At 38.0% G+C, this 22,418-nt stretch overlaps 1 protein-coding gene across 5 annotated transcripts in view; it reads left to right on the plus strand.

Moving 5' to 3' along the window:
• The window catches only part of FAM13C (family with sequence similarity 13 member C), a 113,703-nt gene that overhangs the window by 32,233 nt on the left and 59,052 nt on the right, over nucleotides 1-22,418 (plus strand). For all 5 annotated transcript variants that reach the window (XM_079138141.1, XM_079138142.1, XM_079138143.1 and 2 more), the window contains one exon: nucleotides 8,013-8,131. In XM_079138141.1, the coding sequence (XP_078994267.1) occupies nucleotides 8,013-8,131 (119 nt within the window). The remainder of the gene's footprint in view (nucleotides 1-8,012; nucleotides 8,132-22,418) is intronic.

The raw sequence follows: 22,418 nt of genomic DNA on the forward strand, positions 1-22,418 counted from the left end.
AACTCATTAAAGAGAAGACCTTAGTTTCTTTATGAATCTCCCTCACTTATGAGTCTGCGTCTTTAGCCACATGATGTAGAGCAGAAGAAACAAATACCATTGAAAATTCTTATTATATTGATTTTGTGCTTGAGTACCACCAGCCCCACCTGTTATATTTTGTTAACTGTAACTGTGTTTACAATTATTTGCTTGCAATACCTCTTATTTCTTTTGTAAACCTGGGTCATTGAAACAGGTAGTGGGAAGAGATCCAAAACTGGGTTTAGGAGATTAGGGTTTGGAACTGGACTGTTTAGCTCAGTTAAGCAACACAGGATGATCCTAACTTATGAAATTTTTAAACTAAGTATGAGGTTTAAAGTGATTATCTCTTTTAATGTAAACTACTTGAAATAATGGAGCTCCCCTCAACTTAATCAAAAATGGTAGAATTTCAAAGCTAATGGAACTATTGGATGATAAGCTGTGTTTCATTGAAGTATTTCTACTTCACACAGTAAACAGAAATACCTACTATCTTCTGTCATAGGAGTAGTTTTAAAATATATGAATGTTAGTCATAGTTTGGAAGTTCTTCCAGAAACATGTCTTGCATATAAGGCCATCTTTCTGGCCTAGAGATCTCATCTCTCTTCATTTTTCTTACTGGAGAAAACCAGGAGACTAAAACACACTCCTAGTTTTCTTCTATTTCTTTACCCTGATTTTTCTAATGGAGCTAAAATTCTTTAGCATTTCATTGAAATATGAAAGTGGTAGGGTCAGGCATTAAATCTCCTTCTTGAAACTTCCATGCAATATACTGAGTTTTCTTTCTGTCTTTTTGGGTCTTCTCTGCAGTCTCCTTTTCATCTGCCTCTCTCTCTAAAATAGTGGATAGTAAGATCGTGTAAGGAAAGGTAGAAGGGAAGATCAAATGTGTGTAGAGGGTAGGTGATGAGGATGTGGATATTACTGTGTATTTATGGGTTTTTAAAATATAGGATGTGTTGATTCATAAATTACTCAGTTGCTTAACCTGTTTAAGTATGTGTTGTTTTTATAATTTAAAATAAGAATACTGACTTTTAAAATTTAAGGAAATTTGGGTAAAGCACCTGGTTTAGTTTGGGTACTCAGTGAATGGGAATTGGATAAAATTGACACTTTGATTTGTTTTCTACTAGAAATTCTTACAATAGAGCAATACGTGGTTATTACTTCTATATTATAGATACATCTATATTATAAATTATAAGGAGATCCTACCTTCTGGACATTGTGGATTTTGAAACTATTCCTTCCTTCAAGATTTATTTATTGAAATAATGACTAAGGTAACTAGAAATTATTTTTAAAACTAGATCTGAAGAAACTGTTCATACTGGTCAGAACATTTTAAATAATGGATACACATTTCTGAAATTAGCTCTTTCAGGGTCTCCTTTATCCAATTATGGCATGGATGCAATAATCCAGTAGCTCTTTTAATCAGGAGATAAAAGTTTCTAAACTTCCCCAGTCATTCCACAGAATATTAAGTCACTTTCACAGATGTATGCAGGTTTGATGTAAGGAGAAAGCTAAGGTGATATACGATAGAGTAGCTACATAGCCCTTTCACCTCTTTGTCTTAAAGGTTGACTGTACATACTTTTCCAAACAGTCAAGCTATTGGCTATCTTCGTAGTGGTAAGAAGAGAGCTCTTGGGAATCACATGCTTTGAAAATGCAAAGCATTGCTATTAGCATGGAATGATTAGCTATCAAACATTTACATTAAAATAGAAGATAGCAGTTAAAGAAAATAAATATTATCAGTTTCAGAATAGAATGGGCAAAGGAAAACCCTCAAGTGTGAGAAGATAAAAAGATTTGTTTTGATCTGCCACATCTCTGAAGATTTAGAAGATACCTATATCTTGAGACGCACAGGTACCATTTTGACTTGTCAAGCAGCTGAGCAAGAACTGGGATGAGAATGTAGAATTCTTTTTTTCTTTGTTATGCATTTGTACAAGCTGGGGAACCTGGGAGGTTCTGAAGCAACAGCCATGCCATTGAAACAAAACTAGATTCTCCCAAGTTCTTCAAGGAGTCAGCTGAACTCATTAAAATCTCAACAAGGATGAAATATATTTCATCATTCCTGCTTTGGGAAAGCTAATTATTCCTTAACTAAGCTGGGATTTTGAGCCTCTCCAGTTAATACCTTTTCTGTTGTCATTGTGCACACTAGTCTCTCCTCTGTCCTGGATCAGAAAATAACCTAAATGATGTCTGTTTCATAGGCAGCATTCTTTTTTTTTTCCCCACATGTTACATGTCAATTTACTTACAACTTACCAGCTATCATGAATACTATGCCTGTATAAATTCATATGCAGACCTTTATATGCACATATACTTTTAAATCTCTTGGGTATATACCTAGGAGTAAAATTACTAGTTCATTTTTTTTTCTTTGTCATTAAACTTTTTATTTATTTATTTTTTATTGTAAACAAATGGGGGGTACAACTTGTTTCTCTGTAATCATACATTTGTGTAACCATTTGTGTAATCATACATTTACATAGGGTATTGGTGTTTGATTCATTGTTATTTTTTTTCTTTTCCCTTTTCCCCCCAACCCTCCCATGCCTCTTTATCCTCTATACAGTCCCTCCTTCCTCCATTCTTGCCTCCCTCCCACCCCCCATTATGTATCATCATCCTCTTATCAGCAAGATCATTCATCCTTTGGTTTTTTGGGTTTGGCTTATCTCACTTAGCATGATATTCTCCAATTTCATCCATTTGCCTGCAACTGCCATAATTTTATTATTCTTTGTGGCTGAGTAATATTCCATTGTATGTATGTGCCAGTTTCTTTATCCATTCATCAATTGAGGGGCATCTAGGTTGATTCCACAATCTGGCTATTGTGAATTGAGCAGCTATGAACATTAATGTGGCTGTATCACTGCAGTACACTGATTTTAAGTCCTTTGGGTATAGACCAAGGAGTGGGATAGCTGTTTACAAGTTTTCTAAGGAATCTCCACACTGCTTTCCAGAGTGGCTGTGCTAATTTGCAACCCCAGAAAGGTATGAGTATACCTTTTTCCCCACATCCTTGCCAACACCTATTGTTGCTTGTATTCTTGATAATCGCCATTCTAATTGGGGTGAGATGGAGTCTTAGGGTAGTTTTGATTTGCATTTCTCTTATTACTAGAGATGTTGAACATTTCTTCATATATCTGTTGATTGCTTGTAGATGTTCTTCTGTGAAGTGTCTGTTCATTTCCTTAGCCCATTTGTTGATTGGGTTATTTGTATTCTTGGTGTAGAGTTTTTTGAGTTCTTTATAGATTCTGGAAATTAGTGCTCTATCTGAAGTATGAGTGGTAAAAATTTTCTCCCACTCTGTAGGCTCTCTCTTCACATTGCTGACAGTTTCCTTTGCTGAGAGAAAGCTTTTTAGTTTGAATCTATCCCAGTTGTTGATTCTTGCTTTTATTTCTTGTGCTATGGGAGTCCTATTAAGGAAGTCTGATCCTAAGTCGACATGTTGAAGATTTGGAACTACTTTTTCTTCTATAAGATGCAGGGTCTCTGTTCTGATTCCAAGGTCCTTGATCCATTTTGAGTTGATTTTTTTGTGCAGGGTGAAATAGGGGTTTAGTTTCATTTCTGTTGCATATGGATTTCTAGTTTTCCCAGCACCATTTGTTGAAGAGACTATTTTTTCTCCATTGCATGTTTTTAGCACCTTTTGTCTAATATGAGAAAACTGTATTTATTTGGGTTTGTGTCTATGTCCTCTATTCTGTACCATTGATCTACCTGTCTATTTTGGTACCAATACCATGCTGTTTTTGTTACTATTGCTTTATAGTATAGTTGAAGATCTGGTATTGCGATATCCCCTGGTTCACTCTTCCTGCTAAGGATTGCTTTAGCTATTCTGGGTTTCTTATTATTCCAGATGAATTTCATGATTGCTTTCTCTATTTCTGTAAGGTATGTCATTGGGATTTTAATTGGAATTGCATTGAATCTGTATAGCACTTTTGGTAGTATGGCCATTTTGACAATATTAATTCTGCCTATCCAAGAACATGGGAGATCTTTCCATCTTCTAAGGTTTTCTTTAATTTCTTTCTTTAGTGTTCTGTGGTTCTCATTGTAGAGGTCTTTCACCTCTTTTGTTAGATTGATTCCCAAGCATTTTATTTTTTTGAGGCTATTGTGAATGGGGTAGTTTTCCTAACTTCTCTTTCTGAAGATTCATCACTTATGTATAAAAATGCATTAGATTTATGTGCATTGATCTTATATCCTGCTACTTTACTGAATTCACTTATGAGTTCTAAAAGTTTTCTGGTGGAATTTCCTGATTTCTCTAAATATATAATCATGTCATCAGCAAGTAGGGATAGTTTGAGTTCTTTTTCTATTCATATCCTTTTAATTTTTTTGGTTTAATTGCTCTGGCTAGAGTTTCAAGGACAATGTTGAATAGAAGTGGTGAAAGAGGGCATCCCTGCCTTGTTTCAGTTTTTAGGGGGATCATAGGCAGCATTCTAATGGAGTATCACAGAGCTTAGTCAATTTGATGACTTCTGAATATAGTAGAAAACCCCAGAATCCCTTGGTTGAGGCTGGACTTGAGATATATTGGGAGCGAAGGAGAGGAAGATGACTAGGAGTAGGAAAAGATATAGGATGACTCTTTCCAAGTGCCCATCCAAACGTTCCCTGGCCAAGTGGCAGGCAGGAAGACAAGCATAGAAGAGGGGGACTAGACTTTCCTCCCCTTCTTATTCATAGTCAGCTTAGACCTGACTACTTTAAAAACATAAATACAGAAGTAAGAAAATTAGAGTGTGCCATCTTACACTTCAGTCTTTGCCAAATAGTGGATTTTAGAATTCTTTGGAAGCAAGAATGTCTTATTCACCTTTAGGTAACCACCTCAACTATCAAAATGCTTGGTATGCCATAGTGAATTTTTTTAAGTAAAAAAAAAAAAAAAAGTGTCAATTATTTCAGAATAAACACCCTAGTATTCTAGAATTTTTGAGCTAGGCATTGCACCTAATTCTGAACAAAGATGTGATGCAGCTTAAATGGGGAAGGTAACCAAATGCATTATTTCTTGTTCAGATGTTGTCGCCTTTGGAGGAGAGATAGGACTGGGGACAAAATGTTAACTCTTAATCATCTCAAAGTGTACTATCAGAGGGCTTTGTTTGATAGCCCTCATTAACCTTGGCACTGGCCAAACCATGGTGTCCATCTGGAATAGAGAAGTGGACTAACCAAGGGAGTGGTTAGTCTCTCCTAACTGGTCTCTCCTATGTGGAGCTAAAGCTCTTTCATGGAAGCAGATAAATTTGAGTACTATTGTTCTTGTTATGTGTTTTTTTTCCTTTCTCTCTCTATGAATAAATTATGACTGGTAGCACAATACCTTTGGAAGCTATTCTGTTAATTCAGTAAAATGATATTCCCTTTTTCTTCTGCTTTCTCCTTTGACCAAAAGTGTGAAATTAATTTTAGAAACTAGCACAACTAAGGATTGGGTCTTCTTCCTCTATTCCTTATGAGATCCTCAAGGCTTCCAGATTAGACTCTTGGAATCACTTTCTCTGGGTTTGTTTTTCTGAGAAGACTCCCTGTGTCGTTCACATGCCAGGCTCTGCCAGGCATGCTTCGTGGTTTCTTGATGCCAACATACACATCCTTTCAGATTTTCACCTTTTTCTTAACTGTACCTTAACATATACAGGTGCATTTAATGTGGCATTATTTTCTGCTAAAAATATTTAATCAAATAGTTGCGGCTTTTATCATTAATGGTATCTTAGAGGAAAGATCTGCTATGTGACAACTCTTAAATTTAAAATAATAATCTCTTATCCCATTTTATAATTTCTGTTGGTCAGCAACTCACTTAGGACACAGGGAAGCATTATTTCTGCTCTGTGATGTCTAGGACCTTAGCTGGAAGACTTAGGGCCTTAAATTAAGCTTGTGATGATGGCTTGGCAAACAGCCCCACCAGAGTATTTTAGTATTGTAGAAAAATGACTTCTTAAACACTTGACACACTGACACTTGTACAGACTTCAATGCAACCTTCAGTAGAAGAGCTGGGTCTCTGTCAACACAAGATACTACACAGTCGGACACAAAATCTCTGCCCTTGTTGAACATTTTGACTGCATGGTGGTAGCCATCTGAATTTATGGAATTTCTCATGAATTTTATTTTAGTATCTCATTTACTAGATAAAGAAAGAGGGACTGTCTTATTCTGAGAATTGGTTGGAGGGTTGTTAAGGTTCAAAGGTTCTAGTAGTCGAACAGCTAGACTTTTATATCTTTTATTTTGTTTATGTCTTTGTATTAAATCCAGATTAGTTTTAGCTGGGAGTGTTTATGATATTCTCTAGAGTTTAGCACTCTGGAGTTTTTCTAAATTAACATGTGAATTGCATCATGGATGCTCAATGTTATGGTTTATTTGAATAAAATGTAGCCAATGGCAATAGTTATGTGTGAAAAGGGGAGATATCTATCATTCTTGGGATTTAGATTTTATGAAATGGGTTGTCCTTAGTTTTCAGATTAAATTTCTTATTGTAGAAAATTTATAAAGAACTTACAAAACTTTACACCAAAAATACAAAGAACCCAATCAATAAATGGGCCAAGGAACTGGACAGACACTTTACAGAAGAAGACACACAGGCGATTAATAAATGAATGAAAAAGTCTTCAACATCTCTAGTAATTAGAGAAATGCAAATTAAAACCACCCTAAGATTTCATCTTAACTCCAATTAGAATGGCTATTATCAACAACACAAACATTAATAGGTGTTGGCATGGATGTGGGGAAAAACGCACACTTTTACATTGCTGGTGGAGTTGCAAATTGGTGCAGCCACTCTGGAAAGCAGTGTGGAGATTCCTCAGAAAACTTGGAATGGACCCACCTTTTGACCCAGTTATCCCACCCCTTGGTTTATACCCAAAGGAGTATTAGCATACTACAGTAACATGGCCACATTGATGTTTATAGCAGTTCAGTTCACCATAGCTAGATTGTGGAACCATCCTAGATGCCCTTCAACAGATGAATGGATAAAGAAAATGTGGTATATGTACACAATGAAATATTATTCAGCCATAAAGAATAATATGGCATTTGCCAGTAAATGGGTGGAATTGGAGAATATCATGCTAAGTGAAATAAGCCAATCCCAAAAAACCAAAGGCTGAATGTTTTTTCTGATAAGTGGATAATGATACATAATGGGGGTGGAGGGTAAGAAAAGAATGGAGAAATTTTAGATTACATAGAGGGACATGAGAGGGGGGAGGGGGCAGGAGTATGAAAGATGGTGGTATGAGACAGACATCATTATCCTATGTATATGTATGTTTACATAAATGGTGTGAATCTACATTATATACAACCATAGAAACAAAAAGTTGTACCCTATTTGTGTATAATGAATCAAAATGCAGTCTGGAAAGAGAAAAGAAAAAGTCTAGAAAATCCAAATGGGCCCCCAAAAGAAACAAAAATGATATCTCCAGAATTAATCATTGTTAATATTTTCGTTTAGTTTATCCCTGTGTGTGTGTGTGTGTGTGTGTGTGTGTACATTCAGTTTTGTTGCAAATATCAGCCTATGCTATAAGTATTTTATAAATTATATTTCCAGATATAACTTCATTAAATTATCTCCTATAACATCATTTTTAATGTCTGTGAAATTCTCATTGGGTGGCTACCTCATAGCTTTTGGACATTGGATTTTTTTTTTTTTTTCTTTTATCCTATAATCTTGCAGCAACTGACTGATAGACTTCTTAAATTTTGGACCACTGAATTTCTCCCTTCCCACATTATGGACAGTAGAGTGTGTGATGTGTTGCTGCTCCCCCACCCTGAGACGGCCCCCAGTTACAGAATGCTGGGGAACTGATAGCTGCTGACAGCTCATCTACATTTGCTGTTTCTTGTAGGAGACAGAGCAGGTGGTGCCCAGCCAGTTGGAGTGCCAGGGCAGAACGGGAACGCCAGTTCACGAGAGTCCACAGAACAACACCTTCAGGTGCCAAGAAGCAGTGCGACTTCAACCAAGGTGGGCCCTTTGTCAGAAGCTGCACTGTGCCTGGAGTTGCTTTCCAGAAGTACTGACTTGTGTGATGCCACCCCCATATAGTCGAGGCTTTCTAATCTTTGTTGGCATTCCTTATAGCCTGAGAAGGGGCAAAGAGAAATGTAAAGACCTATTTTCCCCTGTCTTCTGTCTGAAGAAATCAGCTTTAAGACTCATGGAAGAGTAGAGATAGGTCTGGCTTTTCGGGAGAAATACCGATTTTATTTATCCTGCCCCTTTCATTTTATGGCAGAGGGGATTAGATTTTGCTCTGGTATGATGACAAATTATGACGACTGTATACACATGGTGGCAGTTACTTTTCAACTCTGATCTCATTTAGCCTTCCCTACTTGCTGAGAAAGCTGGTTACTCATAGTTCTGGGACGGGGGTTGAAGCTGAAAGACATTAAGGCACTTGCCTTATGTTGCACAAGAAAAAAGACTGAGCCAGAGGCAGGAGGATCACAGGTTCAAGGCCAGCCTCAGAAACTTAGAGACCCTGTCTCAAAATAAAATAACTCAGTGGTAGAGTGCCCTTGGGTTTAATTCTTAGTACTGTGCCCCTCTCCAAGAAAAAAGGTTGAGTCAGGATTTGAACCTGAAAATGTCTGAGTATGGCATGGCAGGTAGGTACAGCTTCTGTGCTGACCCAAGTGTCCAGTGATCTTAGCCCTGAAGTACCCCCAGCTGTCCTCTGTAACCTACCAGACCTGCTGGACCCAGGGCAAGGATGTGGGTGGAAATCTGCCTGCAGAAAGGTTGGCATGACATTCTGATGGGAGACTGGCACTGCAGCTGTCTATGGAAAGTCTCTTCTGGAAATAAACAGAAGAAAAAATTCCACTGCAAGTTGTGTCAGCTGTCTTTGTAGGATCTTGTGTGTGGTGTAATCATAACCCTCACTCAGAGGAAAGGGAGTGCTGTGCCTCTGAGCTTGACCTTTAGAATTTTTTTTCTAAGGCAGCACAGTCTAAATGAATCAACTACAGGGAGATTGGCTGTGCTCTATAATCATGCTTTAAAATGGTCAGCATACTAAATTTAGAATCCTAGAACCCTAGAGGGCTGGAGGGGACCCACAGGGAAAAGTGACCAATTGTCTAAGTGAATTCATGAGCATCTTCTGAACTCTCCTCACTAGTTGACATCTCTTACTTGTTTATTCTTATGTGACCTTAGATAATACCTGTTGGACTCAAACTTATAATTTTCTCATGGATAAGAACATTCTCCCTACTATTTGAGGCCTTATTGTAATTAAAATACTTGTAGTTAGCTAGAATCAATTTAGGCAGTGACCCTGTCTAAGGACTGCATCTCAGTACGAATAAGGTCAACTAGTTCCCATGCATATTTCAAAATAGTAGAAAAGCAAAACAAACAAGACACAGAAACTAAATAATTCTTGCTTGTGTGTGGAATGTATGGCAGTCTTTTGGATGTGGACACTCAGCAGAGGCTAATAGGGGAAAAATGGTATTAACAATTAACTTTCTCAAGTTTGGCAGACTTCAAACTATTTTATATCCTATTGATGGTAGAGATGCTAACTGATAATTTTACTCTTGTCAGAGGTCAAGTCAGAAATTTATTAGGATTCTGTGGTGGAGACCATTCATATCCTTAGCTCTTAACTACTCATATTGATTTAAAATAATTCTTTGAGTGAACATACAGCATAGCAATTCTTCCATTGTTGTTGGGGGGGGGGTTGTACTTCATTCAGATCCTCAGATTTATGGTAATCTGTCACAGAAAAAAAAATATGGACACACAGAGTTTATGTAAGATTTTAGGAGCTTCCTGGACCTTCTTTACATTCTCTACATAACAGGGATAAAAATCAGGTATGGAGTCACCAGTTAGCCTTTCTCATTTTGTAGTTGTTTTTTTTTTCTCTTCTAGCTCCCATGCCCTACTTTTACTGTTTTCACAGAATCTAGCAGTATTCCAGAATCTTCAGTGCATTGGTGTCAGTAGTTATGGGATCTAATGTTAATTTAACACTAACATAGATAGGGAGTGATGTTAGGCCAGTTCTGTCTAGAACTATTAGGTTTAGTATTTAGATTAGGTTGGTAACCTTTAAACTACAGAGTTACTCATCACAACCATGATGGCATCACCCTAGGACCTTCCAATGGATTTAAAAAAAAATACATACCTCAAAATATTACTAGGATTGTGAAATTTGATGAACTGGTGAAAGGAGATCTGAGGCTAAAAACAACTTTGAGTCAGGTAGCTCACATGCCTGATAACATTCCTCTTCTGTCTTGAACCAGCAAATGGCCAGGTTCAGACACATCATCCCCAGTAAAATCTTGATAGAGACCTGATACTGTAACAGGACACGCCAGACCTTGGTCTGGCTGAAAGTGAGGGAAGAAGCCAGGCTAAATCTCAGCAGGTGTAAAATGCCACCTTCTTGAGGTGGTGGGTAGGAAGAAAGTTATTGACATAACCAACACTGCAAGTAAGGAAGGAAAGATCTTTTTGTAGCAAGGAGCCACCAAGGGTTCACATGTCACTTGGCTGAGACTTGAAGGAGCAGCCTTTCAGAAAATTAATTCATCCTTTAAAAAAAAAAAAAAAGTGGGATTTCAGAGCTTTTAAAGGACGTGGGGTTGTAGGTATTGATCTTTCTACACAAACCTACAGCTTATATAGCTTGTTGTATCTTGGGCTCTTTCCAGCATGAGGAGGTCCTGTCTTTGTAGATGAGTTTTACGAAGATGTAGAAATGTTTTTGCCCAAGTTTGAGTGATGTTGATTTTCTAATGTTAGTGTAGTAAGTGACTACAACTTGTGACTTAAAACAAAACAAACTTATTATCTTATAGTTTTATAGGATGAAAGTCCAACATGGCCCCAAAGTTGTCAGCAGGACTATATTCCTTTTTAGAGGCTCTGAAAAGAATCATCCATTTCCTTTTTCAGTTTTCAGAGGCTGCCGGTATTCCATGGACTGTGGTCCCTTCCTCTGTCTTCAAAGCCAGTCACATTGCAGCTCTCTGGCCTTTCTCCCATAATCGCATCTCCCTCTGACCAGGGCCAGGACAGATTTCCTGGTTTTAGGGATTCATGTGATTAGATTGGGCTCATTAGAATAACCCAGGATAATCTATCAAGATCTTTAATCATATTTACAAAATTTTGTGTTTTGTGAAGTAACATGGAGAGGAGAGGAATGGACCAGGGATGAGGACATGAACATCTTTGGGCAGTCCTTATTTGACCTGCTACATTTAATTTTTCCACAGAAAATCCCTAGAGAAAATCTAATGGAGTTCATCACTCCAAAAAGCTTTAAAACCACTGATCTGATCTCTTCTACCCCCAAGTCTGCTTGCTCTTTTGAATTTCATAGCAGAGCCAAACTCACATCATTTTAACCCCTTTGTCCTCCTTCCTTGCACCCCTTCTCCCATTCACCATACCTCCCCACATCCCTCTTCTGGGTTCTGTCCCTCCCTATGTTATGTTCTTTGGTACAGTATGCTACCTCCAAACTCTCAGGTGTACTTTGGTGTGGAGACGTATTTGGCTTATACAGTGTTTTAAAATATTTTGAGCCAGTATTTTAAAATCGAGAGCTTTTACAGATTTTCAGCCTTATTTGGAAAAATCTGAAGATGGGATATACCCAGAGCCTCCAGGCAGCAATCAGTTAGAGCTGAGGACCCGCTCTCCATTTTTTTTTCACACTCCTGCTTGACTCTTCCCATTTTTTTTTTTTTTTTTTTTTTTTTTTGTGCTCCTAGCCTATCTCCTACAGGCATTTGATTTTTAATGCCTGCTTCAATCTTTTTCTTCCCAGCAACTGCCCATCCTGGGAATTATGACTGCCTGAAACTAACTCCTAATATGATGCTGGCTGATGGTCTTAATGCCACTTTCCCCAGATGGCATGTTTACATGTTAACATGGACTTTATGTGCATAAAAGTTCAGAGTACTACATTACTGCATCTGTTCAACTTCTGGTGCTTTTCAAAACATGTAAAGTCATAGAACTGCATTTAGTTACAGCTAGAAGAAGCCTTAGTAATAGTTTAATACTACTCTCTCATTTTCTAGTTTGGCACCCAGTGAAGCTGTGATTTGCTTAAGTTCCCACTCCTCTTAGTCATAGAATCAAGAAAATCACCATCAATCTGTTTAGAGCAGCTACTTGATGCAGTATACATCTGTTTGACTGATTTTTAGCTAAAGCCAATGCCAATTCTGTAAACCCTTATATATGACAAAGGGGAATTTGTGAATGTCAGAGAATTCTAATGAATTCTAATGCAGTTGGGGACTTCTTACCCAGCTATATTTATTTCTGAGAGTGATTAATAACTCATATTTAAAATATTGTATTAAAATTAGTGACAGAATTAAACCTTTAATGCCATTGAAGACTTTGTGTAAACAGGCGCTATTCCATAGTGCTATATTATTGCTAATTAGGTTGGTGGTTACTTTTACGAGTTCCAGTTTATTGATTTCTTTATCTGGAAGTCTTCTGTTAAAGAAGAGATCAAATTCTTAATAGTCTTTTATGGTTTCCACTATTTTTGTAATATCCAGATAAAAGACAAAAACTGGAAAACTTTGTTGCTTTTTAGAAAGAGCAAGTTTTGTTGGCAGCAACTTTTCCATGGGGGATATTCTTTCATCTTTTGTTTTTGAGATAGACACACACACACTTTAATAGTTAATTGTTTCTTTTGTAAATGCTTTTCTTAGAAGCAGATTCTCTCCGCCTCCTCCCCTCCCTGGATTGAACCAGGGGTGCTCTACCACCAAGCAACATCCCCAGCCCTTTCTTATTCCTTTGAAACAGGGTCTCACTAAGTTGGCCAGGCCAGCCTGAAACTTGTGATCCTCCTGCCTTAGCTCCCTAAGTAGCTGGGATTACAGGTGCATACCGCTACGCCCACCTAAGCACAGTCTTGATCAGGGAAAGAATGAGAAAGAGAATAAACCCTCAGATTTTTAAGAATACAGAGGACATGATCCTCCTTCTTGGACTGCACCAGAGCCGGAACTCTGCATGTTTCTGGCATGCTCTTCCTAGTGTGATCCTAGTATTTGGTTTTGTTTTCCTTTTTATGAGAGGGACAGGGATGAGATAGAGATAAGAAAAATATAGCCTGTATTGACAATATTTATGGTTGACAACGATTGGGTCCTTACATACTTTACGCTGAGGAGGAAGGTGATCACAGAACTGTCATTCACTGCCCTTTCCTGCTACCCACACCTGTGGGCACAGAAGCAGTCTGGTAGAATGAAGAGGATATTTGAATTAAATTCAGGGTCTTATGTCTGTCAGGTGATCTTGGTCACTTCACTCTAGTTCTTTGTTCCCCCTTCTAATATAAGGAATTTGGTTCAATGATTACTAAGGCCCCTTCTATCTCTAACACTGAAAATACTCAACACTCTTCATGTTCAGAGGGTTAGATACAAACAGTTTAGTTTAAGAATACAAGATCTTGCAGACACAGATAAAAATAATTCCCCACTCCCTGCTGTAGAGCACACATACCACAAATCCCACACCCAATTCTTAAACTGCTGATTGAAAAGAACCCACACTTGATTATTTTGGGAATGAACCCCCCCGCCACCCCCCGTGACACACCCACTTTCTCCTCTCTCCTCATTTTAAAGGATTTTGCCCTTGATCATTTGAAAAATTGTTAGCACTTTCATCACACAACAATTAAACATCAGGATAAAAGGGAAACTCCAAAGTGTTCTCATTAATAACAACAATAATGAAATATTGAAAAATACAGAAAATCCCAAGGACATAAAAATGTCTTATAATCCTGCCACCCATAAATAACCACTGTTAGTATTATATAAATTCTTATATTTTTGCTACTGTTTTAACACAAGCATAAAAAGGAAATGTGTATGGAAGGAGCTCCCTGGTGCATTGGGATTTGAATCTACTAGAAGCACTGTTGATTTCAAATAGGGACAAGAGTAGAAGGACCAGAATGAATTCTGACCACATGTTATTTATATACAATAGTGTATTTGTTCAATGTAAGACCATAAGTTGAATACTAGACAAGTAGGTTCATCATCACACGGTAAGCTCATTATGGCTAAAGTGAACAAATTTAGTTTTCCATAATTAGCATGCTAATATACAATTCCTATAATGAACATGTTTTACAAGCTTTGGTGTCATTATAGCCCTGTGTTAGAAATATTTCTAGGAGACAAAACAGAAAACTTTGTCTTTAACATCTGAACATCTTGGAAAGCCTCATGGTTTAACTTGGAATAGATGTAAGAGAAATTTTAGCAATGATGGTAGACTTAATCTGAATTTAGAACTTTGATCACCTGCTTAAGTATTCAGGGCTCACGAGGCCACTAGCATGAGGCTGTTCTTTAACTTACTCTTTATCTTCTCAATGGGGCACTGGCTACTACTATATTTCAGTTATAGTTTTGTCAACAAAGTTATTCTTTGCAGGATTTATGTTAAATACCACAGCTTCCAGCCACCCCTTCCACATGTATTTTTTTTTTTCTTTCTATCCTTAACTAATACTGGATTTAAAATTTGGAGAAATTCATATGTACATGAATATTTTCTTTATATAAAATAGAAACCAATTGCTATTATATAACTTATACCACTTGATATTTTTCATATAATAAAATACTCTAGGATATTTTATAGCCATTAAATGATATTCTATGATATGCCATCATTTATTTAACTAATTCTAGACTTTTTGATATTTTGGTTATTTCTAGGAGTTATTATAGATATTTCTATAGAAAACATCTTTTTAAAATCATCTTTCATCTATTATAGTTTCCTTCATTTGTGCTCAAAGGTCAAGCTGTCTAGGCATAGGATTTGAATTTGTGAACTGAAATATGATTTAGGATATAAATTTTTCAGTTGTCTGATCACTGAAGAAGATAAGAATATAATGGATAGATGATAACTTCAAGAGAACCATGTTGAAAGTCATGTGACTGGATTTCTGAAATCCTAACTTGTGGCTCTGGGTAGAACATTTGAGACAATTCAATCCAATCCCTTCTCTCCTTTTTGTACATTTACTAGATATTTCTATTTCATCCACTGGTCTCATCATCTCCTAGTTCGGATTTTGCTAAGGGCAAAATGCTTCTGGCTTTAAATTCCCATAGGCCATTGGAAAGTCATGCAAGAGATGGATCAGTTCTTTGTGTGGGATGTCCCCAGACATATCAGAGACTCTGACATCTTTGGTTCCAGCCCACAGAGTGCCAAAGGGTCTCTGTAGCCACTGTGACATTCACAAATAGCCTTCAAATTTTCCTCTTCTTCTTGAGGCTATACCAACCATCCTGTTAAGAAATACCAATTTGCATGATTGGCATTTAAAACATTATTTAAGAGTCTGTTTTATGCTAAAGAAAGAAATTGAAGAAGGCACTAGAAAATGCAAAGACATGTTCTTGGATTGGGAGAATTAATGTTGTTAAAATCACCATACTGCCCAAAGTGATCTTATTCAATGCAATTGCTATCAAAGTAGCAATGATTTTCTTCATAGAACTGAAAAAAAAAAAAAAAAAAAAAAAAAAACCCTGAATTTGTATGGACACACAAAAAGACTCTGAAAACTCAATGCATTTCTGAGTAAAAAGACCAGTGCTGGTTATGGTTATGGTTATTGACAAACACTTAGGTTCCAGCCCACAGATGAATGGATAAATAAGATGTGATATGGGCTGGAGCTGGAGCTCAGTGGCAGAGTGCTTGGCCTAGCATGTGTAAAGCACTGGGTTCAATTCTCAGCACCACATAAAAATAAAATGCATTTTGTCTATGTAGAACTACAAAAAAATTGTTTTAGACAAAAAAGATGTGATATATATTCATATATACATACACACACATACACCATATATACACACATGGAGTTTGGTTCAGACATGAATGGGAGCAAAATTATGTCATTGGCAGAAAAATGAAAGGAACTGAAGAACTTCATGCTAAGTGAGATCAACCAGATCCAGAATGTTAAGAATCATGTTCTCTCTCATGGAAACTAGAGAGAAATAAAAGAAAAGGGACTTCATGAAAAAGATCAATAGAAGAAAGGGATCAGGGGAGAGAGGCAGGGAGGAGAAAGGGGTGGTTAGTGAAACAAACCAGTTTATACATTGTGTATGTATGACTATATCACAGTGAATCCATTATGTATAATAAAGACCAATGCTGGGGAGGCATCACAATGCCCAATTTCAAAATATACTTCAGAGCCATAGTGACACAAACAACATGGTACTTGCATATAAACAGACATGTAGACCAATAAAGAGATTAGAAAACCCAAAATTATATCCACACATTCACAGTTAACTGATTCTCAACAAAGGTGCCAAAAACAGGTTGTAGAAAAGGCAGCCTCTTTAACAAATGGTGCTAAGAAAGCTAGATATCCATATGTAAGAGACTGAAACTAGACCATTCTCTCACCTTGTATAAAATTCAACTTACAATGGATCAAAGACCTTAATGTTAGACCTGAATCATTGAAACTACTAGAAGAAAATATAGGGAAACACTCCAAGATATTGGCAGCGGCAATAATTTCCTAAATAACTCAGAAAACAAAAAGCAAGACTTGACAAGTGGAATTTCATCAAATTTAAAAGCTTCCGCACAGCAAAGTAAGAGTACAGTAAGAGAACCTACAGAATGAGAGAAAAATCTTTGCAGCTATTTACCTGACAGAAGATTTATATTCAGAATATATAAAGAAATCTAAAAACTAAACAAAATCCAATCAAAAAATGGGCAAATGAACATACACTTCTCAAAAGTAGTACAAATGAAAATAAAACTATGAAAACAAGCTGTGTCTTCAGCCATCAGGGAAATTTAAATCCAAATTACATTGAGATTCCATTTCACCCTTGTCAGAATGGCTATTATACAAAATAACAAATGTTGGTGAGAATGGAGAAATAGGAGCCCTTATTGTTCGTGGGAATGTAAATTAGTATAGTCACTCTGTGAAACAGTATGGAGGTTCCTAAACTAAAAATTGAACTACCATATGATCCAGCTACACTACTCCTGGGTTCATATTCAAAGGAAATGAAATCGGTATATAAAAGGGATACCTGCGTGTTTACTGCAGCACTTCTTTCACAGTAACTGAGAGATGAAGCCAGCCTAGCTGTCCCTCAACAGATAAATGGATAAAGACAATATGTAGATAAACACAGTGGAATATTAGCCACAAGGAAGAATGATATCCTGTCATTCTCAGGAAAATGAATGGGAACTAGAGAACATTATGTTAAGCAAAATGAGCCAGACGCAAAAAGACAAGCATCACATGTTTTCTTTCCTATATGGAAACCAAAAAAGATGAAGTAGATCAGAGATTTTTAAGGAAGAGGATCATGAGAGGGGGAGTCCAGAGAGGGGGGAGGACAAGGGAGAAAAGGAGGGAACAAGGATATGATCAAGACACAGTATGTGCATGCATATAAATGTCCAATCAAATTAATTTGTACAATTAATGTGTCAATTATAATTAAAAGTAAACCATGTTTTAGGAGTATTAAAGTAGGTACATGTTCATCTCAAATAGAAAAAACAATTATGTAACAGTATTACACAATCCATTTTTATATAATTACAGAAACGTACTGCAAAAAGACATAAATCAATATTTTATTGGTGATGACTTGGGTGGGATGATTGTGGGTGATTTTAAAAAATACCTCTTTTTCAAGTTTTCCCCCTTAAGCCCCTACTAATTTTAGAATTGGGGAAAGTGATAAATTAATCCAAGAAAAACAATAGTACATATTATTTCTATGAACTTCCTTATTTGATTTGCTATTGTATCTTACTTTGGGAGTAGACAAGAATATTAGAAAAGTATTGGGAAAGGACTTTTTTTTTTTATATTATCTGGGAGAATCTTGAAAGGAATTTTCTGTGGATCTTGTGGCTTTTATGATTTGAGTTAGTTGGTATCAGAAAGCAAATATTAAAGATGATTTCCTGGCCTCAGATGATGTTTAGAACTAGAATTTGTGGACCTCTTCTTTCCCTGAATGCTTGACTCTGGATGAAAACAGAAGAAAGTTTTCTTCTAAGGCCTTCAGCAGCTCTAAGCCTCTCAGGGGTCCAGTAACAGTTCTTACCAAACACCCCATCACCATCAGATGCCAGGAACAAAGGAAATTCCAAGGCCCTTTCAAGTAGGGTGGGGTTCAAAAGGAGAAAGGTTGAGAAGCAGTAGAAGCAGGAGCCAGATATCAGAGGCTTCTTAGACAATGCCTTGAACTTAGCACCAAAACAAGAAAACAATTTTGGTCACACCCAGTCTATTGAATAAATCCAAACACACGTAATAGAGCCCCTGGGAAGGGCCTAGAAGTGTATCCAAGATGCTGTAATGTGAAAAGGAAGGGACTCTGCTGTATGCAGAACTGGATACCAACTCCAGCTTTCCTACTTTCTTGGACAAATTTGCTAACCTCTCTAGACTTTGACTTCTTCAGATGTACATGCAAAGGAAAATACTTATTGCTCAGAGCTTCTGCTGTAAGGACTATAGGGGAGATATGAGTTCAGCTTCCTTCAGGGTCTGGCCTGCAGCATGTGCTTTAACACGTTGATGTTGCTGGTCCTCAGGAGACCAGTCCCTCCCCTTCATGCAGGTCTCCATCTAGCTTCATAGTACTGATATATGCACTGCCTACATGTCCCTCTTGTCCCTGGTGGTCTCCTTCCTCTCATCCATTTATCCAAATTCCAATCCCATCTCAGAGCCCAGCTCACTGCCAGCTTCTCCTGCACTTTCTCTTTTCCCAACAGGTCACATTAATCTCCATAGTTGGACAATGTTCAATTGAACTAGGCACATGAGTTGAAACAAGAGTCCTTTGGTTTTTTCTTTTCAAATAGGATATATGGTTATTTTTCTATAATTCTTTTGAATGCACTGTTTTCACCATTGTGATGAATTCAGAAAAGTTTCTACTTATTGATTTGTAGGTCGACAAAATTCTTGGAATTCTAGGTTGCCCTCCAGAGACCCATGCTTCTTTATGACCTTCGTAATAACAGGTCCTTCACAAACTCTAGTTGTTTTTGTGTGTACTGCCTGTATTTGCCAAGCTTCCATGTCTCTTCCCCACAGAATTCAGATGACCTCCATGTCCTGCTCTTCTGCACATCTTTTAGTTAGGCCTTATCTTCTTGCTGGTTGAATCAAAAACATTATGTACCTTGAAACCAACTGATTTTCCTGAATTGTCTATTGAGACCCCAATGATTTGAGCTTTTTTGCTCAACTTGGACATTGGATTAATATAATTTCAAAGAAGCTTATGTAGTTGCTATACATGGCCATGTGGTCCTAGGTGGCCACGGACAGAGGCAACTGGGAACATGGGCATCAAGAAGGTGGTTCTGTTCATCATAAAGTTCCTGACAACTTTATTGATCTTACTTGTGTGCAGCAAAGGAGACCTAGGCTATTATTGCATGTCCAGTAACTATTTCTTGGTAAGGGTATCATTTGTAAGAGGAAGGAGGGTTGGTGTTCTTTGTAAACAGTGGAAACTCGGGCAAGGAAAGAGGATATGGAAGGTTATGGGGTTAGCTTACAAAATCGAATTAAGGGCAACCATTCTAGTCATGGGAAGAAAAAGGGTACAGGCCTAGTGAATGGATTTCTAGAATCTCAATGACAGGGATTTATCCTCCTGGGGTATCACCATTAGATGATCCCGGGCTAATAGCTTTCCATTCCTGGTCAGATTTCAACTTCCAAGGAGAAGTAACTAATGCACACAACTCAGGCCAGTGTTCACTGTTACACGTGGAATAGTAAAGGGCTCATTCCTCAAAGGAAAGGGAGGAGATTGGTGTCAGAAAAAGTGGATTGGGGATGAAGAGTGCTGGGCAGATAAAATTAGTGTTGGGTGACTTAGGGGAATGGGAAGAACCTGAAACTAATGGAAGAAAAGAATTGGAACTAATTTTAAGAAAACTGCAAAAAAGAGTCTGATGTACCTCATTAACCGTAAGAGCAACAAAGGCATAGGGAGACCCAGCCTGCTCTGACTTGCCTCTCAGACTGACCCTAGTCTAGATGCTGTTTACCTTGCACTAAGTCCACATCGGCAAGGACAAGGAAGGTGGAGTGTAGTGAACTTCAGGGAGAATGTTTTGGATGATATCAGAAAGATTGACAGCAGCCAGTCTGCATAGGACCTAGTAGTCCTGTATGGGTTTCAGATTTATCCAAGTCCAGAGGGAAGTCATTGGAGGGTATAGAAAAGGGAATGACTTACTCAGATTTACTACTTTAAAAATCCACTCTGGGTACTGTCTGGTACTTGAGAGACATCTTATAAACTAATAGGTCATCCATGTGGGAGGAGATGCTACTAATAAAGATGGTAAGTGAAGGTTATAGACTCAAGACTCTCCTTTTGGGAGAGAAAGAAAAACTTTAACAGGAACAGGTAGCATTTAGGCTGCTTAATATCAATACCTCCTCAAATCCCCTATGCTTTTCTTTTGAAAGTTAATTCAATTTTAGAGTTATTCTGGCTCATACTTTAGACGTCATAGTGTTGAAAGTTTGAGCTTAGCTGTAATATCACAGTGTCAATACAATGAGTATTTATACCTATGCAGCCAGTATTCATCTGTGATCCTCTATGCCCTTCACTACAGCTGCCCCTGAAATAAGTCTTTATTTGTGTGATTGCTTTGTTTTCTCTTTTCCTGGCTGTAAGCTCCAGAAACACAGGAATTGTGTCTGCTTTGTCATGTTGTCCTCTGTCTTACTCTAGTTTTCTCCTGAAGCAGAGCCTGTGAGGGAGGAGGACCTAGGAAATAGAGTAGGTGGAAGAGCCCACACAGGTGTGTAGTCAGTAGGTTACCACTCTGGTGCCCCTCTGAGAAGTCCCTCATTTACCCTCTGAAAGTTGGCATTGTGCTGCATTCCTCTTTCCACTGGCCATAGCCTCCAGGAGAGTTGGCTGTTACACTCACAGGTTTGAGGAGCAAGCTCTGCCTTGCAAAAAAAAAAAAAAGTTGGGGGGAGACTTGACTGGTGCTTGAGGTGAAGAGAAGCAGATGAGCAGAACTGTCCACAGAGCTGAGGCATCAGCTGCAACCACTTGTTTCTCCTGGACTGCGTGCTGCCTGGCACAGGGAGTAGGTGTCTGATAATTACTTACTAATTAATGCAATGAATGAGGCAATGTATATGTAGTGCTTTGTGGTCTGCTCAACAAACCAGGCACTGCTATATTGTTGCTACTACGAAAGCATTACTGGGGACTCTGCTCTCACCTGGTACCTGAAAACAAATCGGCTAGACCCCAATGTCCTCGGTATCCCATCCCAGTCTTCCTTTCTGGTTCATAGGATGTTTTCATCCACCCCCTGACTACTCTGCTGTCCTCCCTCTGCCAGTCCTGATCCTGGCTTGGTGGTTCTGATGCACTGCTCACATATTTTCCAGGTATTGGGGCATGGATCCTGGCTGTTTCTGGCTGTGTCGGCCAAACAAATTGAGAAGTGGTACCTATTCCATAGAAACTGGGCTAATTTGTGTTTGGGATTTCTCTTAGTGTCCCCAGGGACACAGTCTTTTCTTCTCTGGTTATGTGTCCCCCATGAGGCTAGGCCAGAAAAACCAGATCATTCCTGCACTCCAACCAGTTCCTCAACTGTGCCCCTTAGCCACTGGTCTCCTCCCAGGGTATTGCACTTGAACCTTTGGGATAACGTTTCCCAATTAGAATCCTCTGGAGTGCTTCTTAACAATATCTTGCCATTCTGTTTCTCTGGAAATTCTGATTCAGTAAGTCTGGATTTGGGCCCAGGAATTTCTGTTTTAATAGTACTGATTGATTCTAATCTCTAAAGAAGTTAAGGTGGGAGGTATGGGTAGGTTGAGGCTTTGGCCCCAACTACTAGGAGTGTGTGTAACTGGGGAATGGTCTACTTCTATCCATGGCCCTTGTCCCCTCTGCAAGAGGTCATTGACATGGACAAGTGGATATATGAGTTGGACAGTCAGTTCATGCTTATCTGTTGATTCTAGTTTGTTTTCTGTTAGTGGTAGTCTCTGGGAATAATTTCAAACTCTGTGCCTCAGTGATAGAATCTTTGAAATTAGTGCTCCAATATTTGACCTCAGTCATTTAGCACAGAAAATTGATCCTTAACCAAAAAGAAAATGTTTTCAGTGTGGGTT

This window comes from Sciurus vulgaris (assembly GCF_902686455.1).
Source record: "Sciurus vulgaris genome assembly, chromosome: 4".
Classification (NCBI taxonomy): Eukaryota; Metazoa; Chordata; class Mammalia; order Rodentia; family Sciuridae; genus Sciurus; species Sciurus vulgaris.